Genomic DNA, 12,203 nt, shown 5'->3' with positions numbered 1-12,203 from the left:
GAGGCGCTTCGCAAAACGAATTTTCCTATGGGCTTGCTTCGCAAGACAAAAATGTCTTGCGAGTTCCTGCGGGGTTTTTTCCCTTTTTCCCCCCTTTTCCTAAGCCGCTTATCAGCTGATCCACTGATAAGCCGCTTAACAGCTGATCGCTAAAAGCCGCTAAACCGCTAATAGCGCTAATCCGCTAAGCTGTCAATGGGCTTGCTTCGCAAGATGAAAAAACCGCTATACGAAGAGCCTCACGGAACGGATTAATTTCGTCTTGCGAGGCACCACTGTATACCCAATCTTACAGAGAGGTTCAGCTAAAGTTAAGATATTTTGCTGGGAAAGAAAAAAATGTTGGCTTACTTTAAGTTTGATATTATAGGTAGCTGAATGCATGTTTAGCAACGCATAACTTCAGAATTCACATGGTTTTTACAGTGAGAAAGTTAAATTACCATATTTTTCGCTCTATAGGACGCACCGGACCATAGGAGGGGGAGAACAGGGAGGAAAAAATTCTCCCCCTCTCTGCTCAGCATCCCTTCAGTGAAGCGGCAGGAAAAACGGAGCCCCTTCCATTTCTCCTCCCGCTTGGCTGAAGGGGCGCTGCGCAGAGAGGGAAAACTGTGCAGCACCTCTCCAGCGAAGCGTAGCCTGGAGAGCAAGAGGGATGGGTGTGCACTGACCCTTCTCACTCTCCAGGCTTCAGGCGGCTATCCGCAAGCCTTTGGAGCGCAGTGGGAACTCCTGCTGCGCTCCGAAAGCTTGTGGATAGCTGCCTGAAGCCAATGGAGTGCAGCCTTTGAAGCCTCAGCAGAGCAGCTGAGGCTTTGCACAGCCATCCCCAGCACAGCAGAGCAGCTGATGGCTTTGCACAGCCATCCCCAAGCTAGAACAGGGAGACGGAGCGCTGCGCAGCGCTCCAACTCGCTGTTCTGGCTTCGGGGACGGCCTTTGAAGCCTCTGCAGGGCAGCAGGGTGCCTTCACCCAGCTGCCCTGCGGAGGCTTTGCGCAGCTAACCCCAAGCTAGAACAGTGAGAAGGAGCACTGTGCAGCGCTTCTTCTCCCTGTTCTGGCTTTGGGCTTAGCTGCGCAGCCTGCATTCACTCTATAGGACGCACACACATTTCCCCTTAATTTTTGGAGGGGAAAAAGTGCGTCCTATAGAGCGAAAAATACGGTAATACATGCACCATTATTTTACGATGCAATCATGTTGCTTTTGATATGTATATTAATGTATTATGGGTGGCACTCGACTGTGCTTTACTTTGAGTAGACCCACTGAAATTAATCACATTGGGTCTGCTCTGCATAAAACTTAGTTGAATACCACCCTGTATCTCTAATACTACACATTAAAATGATTAATTTTTAAGAGTGATCAGTTTGATAGGCAATGTTTTTCTTTCAAAATGTATTTTAGTACAGTGGTACAGTAATACCTCCACGAACGTTCACATCGTCTAGTGTCCATTCCAGCGAATGTCTGCGGCAAACCCCGAAGTACCAGAACAGGTTACTTCCAGGTTTGCTGCTCGCGCATGTGCAGAAGCGCAAACCGCTCCGCACGCTTGCGCAGACGCGGCACTTTGCCCTGTATCCTTTTCGGCTAGCGGTCGGGGCTCCGGAATGGATCCCAGCCACAAAACAAGGTACGACTGTACCTCGGTTTAAGAACAGCCCTGTTTAAGAACTATTCAGTTTACGAACTCTGCAAAACTGGAAGTAGTGTCCCGGTTTGCGAACTTTACCTCGGTCTAAGAACGGAATCTGAATGGTGGAAGGGCACCAGCAGTGGGAGGCCTCATTAGGGAAACTGCGCCTCTGTTTAAGAACGGTTTTGGTTTTAGAACGGACTTCCGGAATGGATTAAGTACGTAAACCGAGGTACCACTGTATATAAAAGAGGCATTGGATTTTCAATACATTCTCAAAAGCCTGTGGAAGGAGATCTTGATTCCCCCCCCCCCCAAGGAGTGGTATAATAATAGTTTTGTCAGCTGCCCCCTGCAAAAAACGCTTGCCAGGAATGGGTTCACAAAGCTGCCCTATTGACAGTGGAGTTGTGTCACTTAACTAGGATGGGGCAGAGCACGGTGGCAGTGACGTTGGGGTGGTATGACTGCAGCAGTGGGAGCACTGGATTGGCTGTTCCAGTGTGCCCTTGCCACCTCAACTGCACCTCTGCCCTACCCCCCCCCCATCATGTTGGTAAGCATGTTGGGTATGCCCCCCCCCCCCATGCTTGCTTTGATTCTGAGTCTTAGTTGTGAAATAATGCAGTGGTAGGATATTGGACTTGCAGGTAACTGATACGCAAAAGGAACTGAGACTCACAGAGAGCAAAACTGAGCTGTGAAGACTCCCACCTGCTACACACTAAAGGCCCCAACTATAGCATTGGTCAGTTCAGTTGAAATGAGATGGTATTGCTGCGAACAAAATCTTGCCTCTCGGTCGCTCACTCTTACTCACCACCTTCTTTGTCACACCTTGTTTATGCTGAAAGCTTTCTTAGGGATCTGCATTGCAAGGGAATTTGCGTTTATTTACTACAGCGTCCATTTGTGCTTAATTTAGGGTAGAAACCATGTGGATCTGTTTATCTACCGCTTAGTAATGAAATTGTAACCATCCCCTGTTGGCCTGTTCTTTATTTTTTTTTTTTATAATGATTTTTATTAATTTTCCACACATAAAATGAAGAACAATGTAACACAGTATTACTTCATAATCATCGGTTCGTAGCCTTTTTTCTTTGACTTCCCCATACCTCCCTATCCCTGCATCCTTGTTTAAAATTCTTTAGCAACCCTTAAGTCCATTGTCTTAATTCTTTTTCATAAATATTTCTTAAGTTTTTTTGTTTACTGCTGCAATTCTTTACTTCTTACCCCCTGACATCTTAACATTCCTCAATTTTACAATTATTTTTAAGATATATCTTGAAGTTCTTCCAGTCCTCTTCCACTGTCTCTTTCCCCTGGTCCCGGATTCTGCCCGTCATCTCAGCCAGTCCCATAAAGTCAATCACCTTTGTTTGCCATTCTTCCAGAGTAGGTAGTTCTTGCGTCTTCCAATACTTTGCCAGTAGAATTCTTGCTGCTGTAGTGGCATACATAAAGAATGTCCTATCCTTCCTTAACACCACTTGGCCCACCATACCCAAGAGGAAAGCCTCTGGTTTCTTAGGAAAAGTCCACTTAAGAACCTTCTTAATTTCATTATAGATCATTTCCCAGAAAGCTTTAACCTTTGGGCAGGTCCACCAAAGGTGGTAGAAAGTGCCTTCAGTCTCATTACATTTCCAACACTTATTATTAGGCAAATGGTAAATTTTTGCAAGCTTGACTGGGGTCATGTACCACCGGTAGATCATTTTCATAATATTTTCTTTTAAAGCATTACATGCAGTAAATTTAATACCGGTGGTCCATAACTGTTCCCAGTCAGCGAACATAATATCATGACCTATGTCTTGTGCCCATTTAATCATAGCTGATTTCACCGTTTCATCCTGTGTATTCCATTTTAACAGCAAGTTATACATTCTTGATAAATTCTTAGTATTGGGTTCCAACAATTCTGTTTCTAATTTTGACTTCTCTTTCTGAAATCCTATTTTCCTGTCCTGTTTAAACGTCTCATTTATCTGATGGTAATGCAACCAGTCTCGAACCTTAGGTTTTAGTTTCTCATAACTCTGAAGTTTCACCCTTTCACCATCGTATTCTATAATCTCATAATATTTTGGCCATTTAGAATCCATATTAAGCTTTTTTACTTCCCTAGCTTCCATTGGTGACACCCACCTAGGGGTTTTGCTTTCCAACAAATCTTTGTATCTAATCCAAACGTTATACAATGCTTTCCTTACAATATGGTTTTTAAAACTTTTATACACCTTTACCTTGTCGTACCATAAATATGCATGCCAACCAAAACTATTGTCATACCCTTCCAAATCCAAAATGTCAGTATTCTCAAGAAGTAGCCAGTGTTTCAACCAGCAGAAAGCTGCTGATTCATAGTAGAGTCTTAAGTCCGGCAGGGCAAACCCCCCTCTATCCTTTGCATCCGTTAAAATCTTAAATTTAATTCTGGGCTTTTTGCCCTGCCAGACAAATTTTGATATATCTTTCTGCCACTTCTTGAAACAATCCATCTTGTCCACAATCTGCAGCGTCTGGAATAAAAACAGCATTCTAGGCAATACATTCATCTTAATAGTAGCGATTCGGCCTAACAAGGAAAGTTTCAGCCTTGACCATATTTCCAGATCCTTTTTAACTTCTGACCAACATTTTTCATAATTATCCTTAAATAAATTCACATTCTTAGATGTTAAGTTTACCCCTAGGTATTTTACCCTTTTTGTTATTTCCAAGCCTGTTTCATTCTGAAAACTCTCTCTTTCTTCCATTGTTAAATTTTTTTCCAACACTTTCGTTTTTTGTCTGTTCAATTTAAAACCTGCTACTCGACCAAATATTTCAATTAGTTCTAAAACTCTTTTAGTGCTAGTGTCTGGCTGTTGCAAGGTCAATACTAAATCATCTGCAAATGCTCTTAATTTATAATGTCTAACTCCGACCTGAACTCCTTTAACCAACTGGTCCTTTCTGATCATGTTTAACAAAACCTCCAGGACTGATATAAAAAGTAAAGGGGATATTGGGCAACCTTGTCGTGTACCTTTTTCTATAGGTATTTCTTCTGTTACCACGTTATTTACAATTAATTTGGCTTTTTGTTGAGAATATATTGCACCTATACCGTTTTCAAAACCTTGACCTACCCCCATCCCTTGGAGATTCTTTTTCATAAATGTCCAACAAATGTTGTCAAAGGCTTTCTCCGCATCCACAAAAATCAAAACTGCTTTCCTATTAATGTCAACGTCCAGCAGCTCCAAAATGTCTATAATGTTCCTCACATTGTCTGACATATGTCTACCTGGGAGAAAGCCTGTTTGGTCCTTATGAATCTCTTCTGCCAACACTCTTTTCAATCTTTTTGCCAAAATGTCTGCAAAAATTTTATAATCCACATTAAGTAAAGATATGGGGCGGTAGTTTTTAACTTGGTTCTTCTCAGTCTCTGTTTTCGGTATAAGTGAGATGAAAGCCTCTTTCCACGATTCAGGAGCCTTTTTCCCCTTCAAAATTTCATTGCAAACTTCCTTCAATGGTTGTATCAGCCATTCTTTCAGCATTTTGTAATATTTGGCCGTCAGGCCATCTGGTCCTGGTGATTTTCCCAGTTTCATATTATGAATGGCACCCTCTATTTCTTGTTCTGTTATTTCCTCGTTTAAGATCCCTTTACTTTGTTCTGAGATTTTTGGTAAACCGTATTTTCTGATGAATTCTTCTATTTCTTGCTCGTTGGTTGGCCCTTGTGCATACAATTTCTTAAAAAAGCTTTGAAAACAATTGTTGATCTCGTTGGGTTTGTGGATAATCTTTCCATCCATTTCTAAACTTGTTACCGTATTCATTTTCTGCCTTTTTTTCAATTGCCATGACAGAAGTTTCCCACATTTATCCGCTGATTCAAAAGTTTTTTGTCTCATTTGCTTTATCTTCCATTCTATTTGTTGGTTCATGAGTTCCATATATTGCATCTGGTGGAATTTTATTTCTCTCAAAATCTCATGAGACTTTGGTTTGGACCTCAACTTCTTCTCTCCTTCTTTTATTTTTTCTAAAATTTTTTCCTTCTTTTCATTTTGTTGCTTCCTCTTAATAGAGTTTTGTTGAATTAGGAAACCTCGCATCACGGCTTTGCTTGCGTCCCAAATTATTCTTTTTTCCACATCTGTTTTCCTATTGATCTCAAAATAATCTTTTAATGTTTTAAGGGCCTTCTTGTGGATCTCTTCGTCCTTAAATAGGGTGTCATTCATTCTCCATCTAAAGGAACCAGTAGTTGTTAGTTTCATCTCCATCTTGACCGCGTTGTGGTCGGAGCACGTTTTTGGGCAGATTTCTACTTTTTTTGTTCTTGACGCCAGACTACTAGAAATCCAAATTTGGTCTATTCTTGTCCATGTCATTTTTGCTTCTGAGAAGAAAGTTCCCTCTCTCTCTAAAGGATTCTTTGTTCTCCAAATGTCAATCAAGTCCATTGTTTCAGTCATTTCAAAAAAGATCCTTGGTAGTCTCCCTTCTTTCGAGATCACTTGTCTCTGTGCTTTATCCATGTTTGTTGAGACAACTCCGTTCATATCTCCCATCATTAGGATTTTATAATCTAGAAAGTCAACTAATGTCTCATGCAACTTCCTAAAGAATTCAGCCTTCCCTTCATTTGGGGCATAAACTCCCACAATTAGTATCTTTTCTCCTTGAATTTGTATTTCAATTGCCAGGTATCTTCCTTGTTCATCTTTAAATATCAATTTTGGAGCCAACTTTTCCTTTGCATAGATCACCACACCTCTTTTCTTTACTTTGTCTGATGAGATGAATTCTTGACCGAGTCTCTTATTTATTAATAATTTCCTGTGTATCCTGGCAATATGGGTTTCTTGCAAACATATTATGTCTAATTGTTCTTTCTTCAAAATGTGAAAAACCTGTCTTCTTTTCCGAGGAAGGTTCAAACCATTACAGTTCCAACTAAGGAGTTGCAGAGACATTTTGTATTTAAGTAGCTGTTCCTCCAACTGCTCCAAGCTTCTGCTCTTCCTCCGATGGTGGTAATGAAAGTCCAAATGACAAATTTGCTATATCGGGTGGTTCCCTCTCCTCCACGGTTCCTTTCTGCAAATCCTCCAGATACTTCTCTAGAAATAGTTCTTTGTCCTGAATTGTTTTTATTTTAATCTTCCTTCCATTGAAGTTGAAGGACAATCCTTGTGGAAATTCCCATCTGAATGGTATGGTATTTTTCTTCAGCAGGTCTACTAAACTCTTGTAGTATGTTCTCACCTCTAAAATGTATTTAGGAATGTCCTTAAAAATCTGTATCTGACAATTTTGGATCACCAGTGCCTTTTGGTAATGCAAATTCAGTATTCTATCTCTTTCTTCTTTTGATCTCAATGTAATTAGGCAATCCCTTGGTTTTTTGTCCTGCCTTCTACCCAGTCGAAAGGCTGAAATTATCTCAAGTTCCTCATCTTCCTCCCATTCCTCCCGCCAAAAAGTTATGATGTTCTCTGTGAGAAATTTCACAAGGTTGTCCCCTTCCACTTCAGGCACCAATCTAAATTTTAAATTCTTCTCTTTACGTTGAAGTTCCAGTAAGGAGAGGGCTGCATCATGCTCATTCACTTTTTTAATAATAGGCCCAAATTTTTCCCTTGTCTCTTCAGCTGTTATTTTTGCACTTTCTGCAATCTTTCGTGTTTCTGAATTTTCCTGAATTAATCTATTTATAGAATCTGTGTTCGATGCGACACTAGCCGTATTCACATCCAACCTTGTTGTCAACTCTGTTAATTTTTTAGAGTTCTCTGTCGAAAGTTTTGTCAATGCTTCCAGGGATTGATTTATTTTAAGTAGAGCCTGAGTCATAGGATCCATAGAAGCTGTTGGCCTGTTCTTTAGATGCAAATTGCAATTGTGGGAAATAACAGTCTAATAATGCCCGTGGGCTGGATGCGGCCCAATCGCCTTCTCAATCCGGCCTGCAGACTTTCCGGGAATCAGCATGTTTTTACATGAGTAGAATGTGTCCTTTTATTTAAAATGCATCTCTGGGTTATTTGTGGGGCATAGGAATTTGTTCATTTTTCTTTTTTCAAAATATAGTCTGGCCCACCACATGGTCTGAGGGATGGTGGACCAGCCCATGGCTGAAAAAGGTTGCTGACCCCTGGACTAATAGGAATTGGTTTAAATTGTTTATATTGAGAAATGCTGGGACTGAATTTTCACAAGTTTGCCAAGACTTCCTAGGGTAGGGTAGGCTAATGGTCAAAGGGTCAGACTAGGTTCTGGGAGACTAAATCCCCTCTCAGGCTTGAAGGTGACCTCAGGACAGTCCCTATGTCCCAACTTAACCTACCTCACAGGGTTGTTATGAGGATGAAATGAAGAAGCATATACACCACCTTGAGCTCTTTGGAGGAATGGTGGAATGTAAATATAATAGTAAATAAAAATGAATAAACAGCACACTCAGCCTCTACCTCTTCTCTTTATATAGAGGGACTGATAGCACATGATGGAGCAGTGAGTCCTGATTTCTTCGGTGATTACCACCTTCAGAATGGAGACCTTGTGGGTCAGCATCATTTCTCCAGCAGGTAAATTGATTCTGCAAAAGGCTAAGCTTATCTTAATTCAAACGTTATCAATGTCACATCTTAAGCTTTGGATTTGTACATTATCAAACACGTGTTTCAGGGTAGGTGCGATTCTGTACTCCATCTCTGCTGCCTGAGGGGCTGTAGGATTTGGTGGAAGCCTATGTCAGGAGAGGACGCAGGTGGCGCTGTGGGTTAAAGCCTCAGCGCCTAGGGCTTGCCGATCGAAAGGTCGGCGGTTCGAATCCCTGCGGCGGGGTGCGCTCCCACTGCTCGGTCCCAGCGCCTGCCAACCTAGCAGTTCGAAAGCACCTCCGGGTGCAAGTAGATAAATAGGGACCGCTTACCAGCGGGAAGGTAAACGGCGTTTCCGTGTGCGGCTCTGGCTCGCCAGAGCAGCGATGTCACGCTGGCCACATGACCCGGAAGTGTCTCCGGACAGCGCTGGCCCCTGGCCTCTTAAGTGAGATGGGCGCACAACCCCAGAGTCTGTCAAGACTGGCCCGTACGGGCAGGGGTACCTTTACCTTTACCTTTATGTCAGGAGAATATGGCAGACATTCTCTTTCTGTATCTCTCCAGCCACCCAGTGCATGACGGAGTATAACTGTCAAGTCAAGCCACTTTTAAAAAGCATAATATGGGAACAAAGCTGCAAAGTAGAAACCATTCACCAAACTTTACCATTTTGTTATGTTGGAAGCCCCAGCTGTCATTTGAATCCTGGGTTTCTTCTAACAGATTGGTATAACAAAGTATTTCTGATAGCTTCCCAAAATCAATAAAACAGAACACAAAACCAGACCACAGAATTATTTCCATGTTGTGACAGGCATTGTTATTTGAAAACTGGTCTGTATTTGGAGTTTTGATTTACTTAACAGAGATGGTTTCAGTAATTTTAAATGAGTTGTTAAATATAAATTTCTCTACTGCTGTTATTATTTTTTAACTAAAATCTTTTTACCTAACGGACAGCATTATTGCTGATGCCCTGGGCTCCAAAAAGCTACTCGGAGTAATTTTAAGCATTGTGCTGAAATGAGCAGTAGTGGCACGTTTTGGAACACATTGTTCTACAAAACGACCCTCCCTTTAGTGATTTTCCACATCCTTTTAAGAGAGGCTCTTTGCAAGAGTGTGTCAAGGAAGAGAGGATGGGCTTTGTCATTGATGGTGTGCTCTCCCGTCCAGCCACACACCTGATTAAGTTAGGTGAGATGTGAATGAGAAGACACATTCAGAAGTGCATCTCTCTGTGTATATCTGAGCTCGTGTAGCCATGTGTGTTATATGCTTCTAGATCAAGGCAGATGCTGTTGAGTACAATAAAACGGCAACTGCAATGTAGCAAAACAAAATGTTTCCCACATGGCTTTGCAATCAGTGGGAGGGCTTTTTTGCCCTTAGTTGAGTTATTGCAATATTAGATCTGGCTGGCTGTGTACTGCCAGGAAAAGTGAACCTTGATCACAAGAAGCAACATTTAAATGATAGAAAAGCAACCATATACATCACTGAAAAGGGATGCAAAAGATCACTAAGCTAGGGCTATTTTCCCTAGGGCTTCTAAAATCACTCAAAAGCACACTTTTCATCTTGAAAATTTAATATCATAAAAATCCATTGCTGCACTAGTTTTTCAGAAATGTGTGTCTGCACCTCTCCCATCTCTTCCATTCTGATCATGTGCCAACTTTTCTGCAAAGACCAAGTAGGTGAACTTTGATTTTGCAACAGATTTGGCATTGCTTCTTTGCTGGAATTATGGAACACCTTTTATTTAGCAGACATGTTTGTGAAATAAAGAGATGGGTTTGGAAGGTATCCCTTTGAACAGTGCATAAACAAACTGTAGTATATTCTTCAGTAAGACAAGTCTGGGAGAAGTGCATTGTATGTGAATATTTCCTAACAAGAGAATCACACAAAGGAAGAATGTAGATGGTAAGAAATGGCACTGAAACTTTTTCCGGGAATACTACAACCTGGAGCTGCTTTAAAATTTTGGTATATAAATGTGAAAGCCCTGAGAGCTTGAACTGCCTTTACGTGCTTTGTTTTAGACACGTAAATTGCCAACCAAATAAATGTTACTATTTACTAGAGGAATTTGAGCATGGAAGTATGCAAACTAGCTTATGGAGTCTTGAAAGTGAGGTTCACAGATCTGTATTTTTATTTATGACCCATTGAGATGACAGATTTCAGCAGGCAATAATCCATCATGATCACTAAGGTCCCTCTTGGCTGTATATTCTTATGAAAGATGATGATGGCTGCAATCTGGCTGTGTGTGTGTGTGTGTGTGTGTGTGTGTGTGTAAAACATCTTGTCTGTTTGCCAAATGAGGCCCTTTTCTTCAGCTGTGAAAAAGCAAGTTGTCCTCACACAAAAGTTACAGTTGCTTTCAGGACCTTGAATGCAAACGTATATATAAAAAGACATCCTGAAAACGGATGCATTTTGGTCCCATGCACTGTAGAGACCAAGTAGCATTAGTGCTGAGGGCCCTTTTCACCAAACCTTTTACATTCTACAAAAGTGCCTCACTGTTTTGGTAGATTTAAGGAGATGCGTGAGAAAAGGCAAAACGTTTCTCTCCTTCCCAGTGGCCGCTTAGAGCTGTGATACACACTTAGGCCCCTCCCCTTCTCTTGCCTGCCAGGTGGAAGAGAGATCGTGATGTGCATCGTTCAGCATGAAAAGCTGGCATCTTTTGGCAGAATCTCCCCCCCCCCTCCACTCTTAAAAAAAAAATAATCCCATGGCAGCATTTGCACTGTAAAACGAACCCTGTGAAAATTCAGTGCAGTGCTAAATTCACATAGCTAACATTTTGTGTACTTAATTTGCTTTTTTCAGAGATCTGGATTGATTTAGAGTAAAATCAAACATAAAAATCAAGAGTTGACACTCCCTTTTCAAATGTAGCTGGGGGGCACTTCCTGCACTGTTAATTTTTCATAGGATTGAGCACAATGTGAGGGGCGATTGCAGGACCAGAACTTTGGGTGCTGCCTGCCAAGCAAATGTTTATTCATTTTATGGTGGTGGGTATTGCTTTAAACTGCTTTAGGTGCTAATTTTGCAAGTGTCACATGGACACCTACCTTAGAGGCATTCACACAGATTGCTGCAAATATTTAAAAGGGGGTTTTAGGTACAGTGGTGCCCCGCAAGACGAACGCCTCGCAAGACGGAAAACCCGCTAGACGAAAGGGCTTTCCGTTTTGGAGGCGCTTCGCAAAACGAATTTCCCTATGGGCTTCCTTCGCAAGACGAAAATGTCTTGCGAGTTCCTGCGGGTTTTTTCCCCCCTTTTCCTAAGCCCTAAGCCGCTTATCAGCTGATCCGCTAAAAGCCGCTAAACCGCTAATAGCGCTAATCCGCTAAGCTGTCAATGGGCTTGCTTCGCAAGACGAAGAAACCGCTATACGAAGAGCCTCACGGAACGGATTAATTTCGTCTTGCGAGGCACCACTGTATCTGATACATAATTATACTGTGCTATACGGAGGCCTCTCAGATGCAGAAAATAGTAATGCAAGAAGCCCACCCAACTCAAGTCAAAACCAGCCAAATACTTGCAAAACATCAAGGATTTTTGCAAGTGTTCAACAGCAATGCTCACAAAAGTACCAGTCATTCTTGTGGGTCTCTTCCTTACCCTGCCAAATCTTTCTCCCTTCCTCACCTCCAGAAAATACAACATTGTTCTGTGTATATCCAGGCATCATTTCCTGCTTGGAAATTATTATCATTAAATTGATTTACCAACCTTCATTCGAGGATCACCTGGATCACTGAATTTGCAATACAGTTTGTACTATAGGAATGACAATAAATTTCCCTCTTGGGCATTCTCCAAAGCACCATTTCAAGCTCAGAAACTGAATAGGTAACCCCATCAGTGAGCCCTTGCTGCTGCTGGTTTCCCCTTCTCACAATGTA

General features: G+C 41.7%; 1 protein-coding gene across 2 annotated transcripts in view; it reads left to right on the top strand.

Moving 5' to 3' along the window:
• Window positions 1-12,203, top strand: part of KIFAP3 (kinesin associated protein 3) — an 81,665-nt gene that overhangs the window by 52,591 nt on the left and 16,871 nt on the right. For both annotated transcript variants that reach the window (XM_079981319.1, XM_079981318.1), the window contains exon 19: window positions 8,150-8,249. In XM_079981319.1, coding sequence (XP_079837445.1) covers window positions 8,150-8,249 — 100 coding nt within the window. The remainder of the gene's footprint in view (window positions 1-8,149; window positions 8,250-12,203) is intronic.

This window comes from Podarcis cretensis (genome assembly GCF_951804945.1).
Source record: "Podarcis cretensis genome assembly, chromosome: 6".
Lineage (NCBI taxonomy): Eukaryota > Metazoa > Chordata > Lepidosauria > Squamata > Lacertidae > Podarcis > Podarcis cretensis.
Note: the sequence above shows the minus strand (reverse complement) of the source record. Positions and strands in the feature narration are given on the sequence as shown.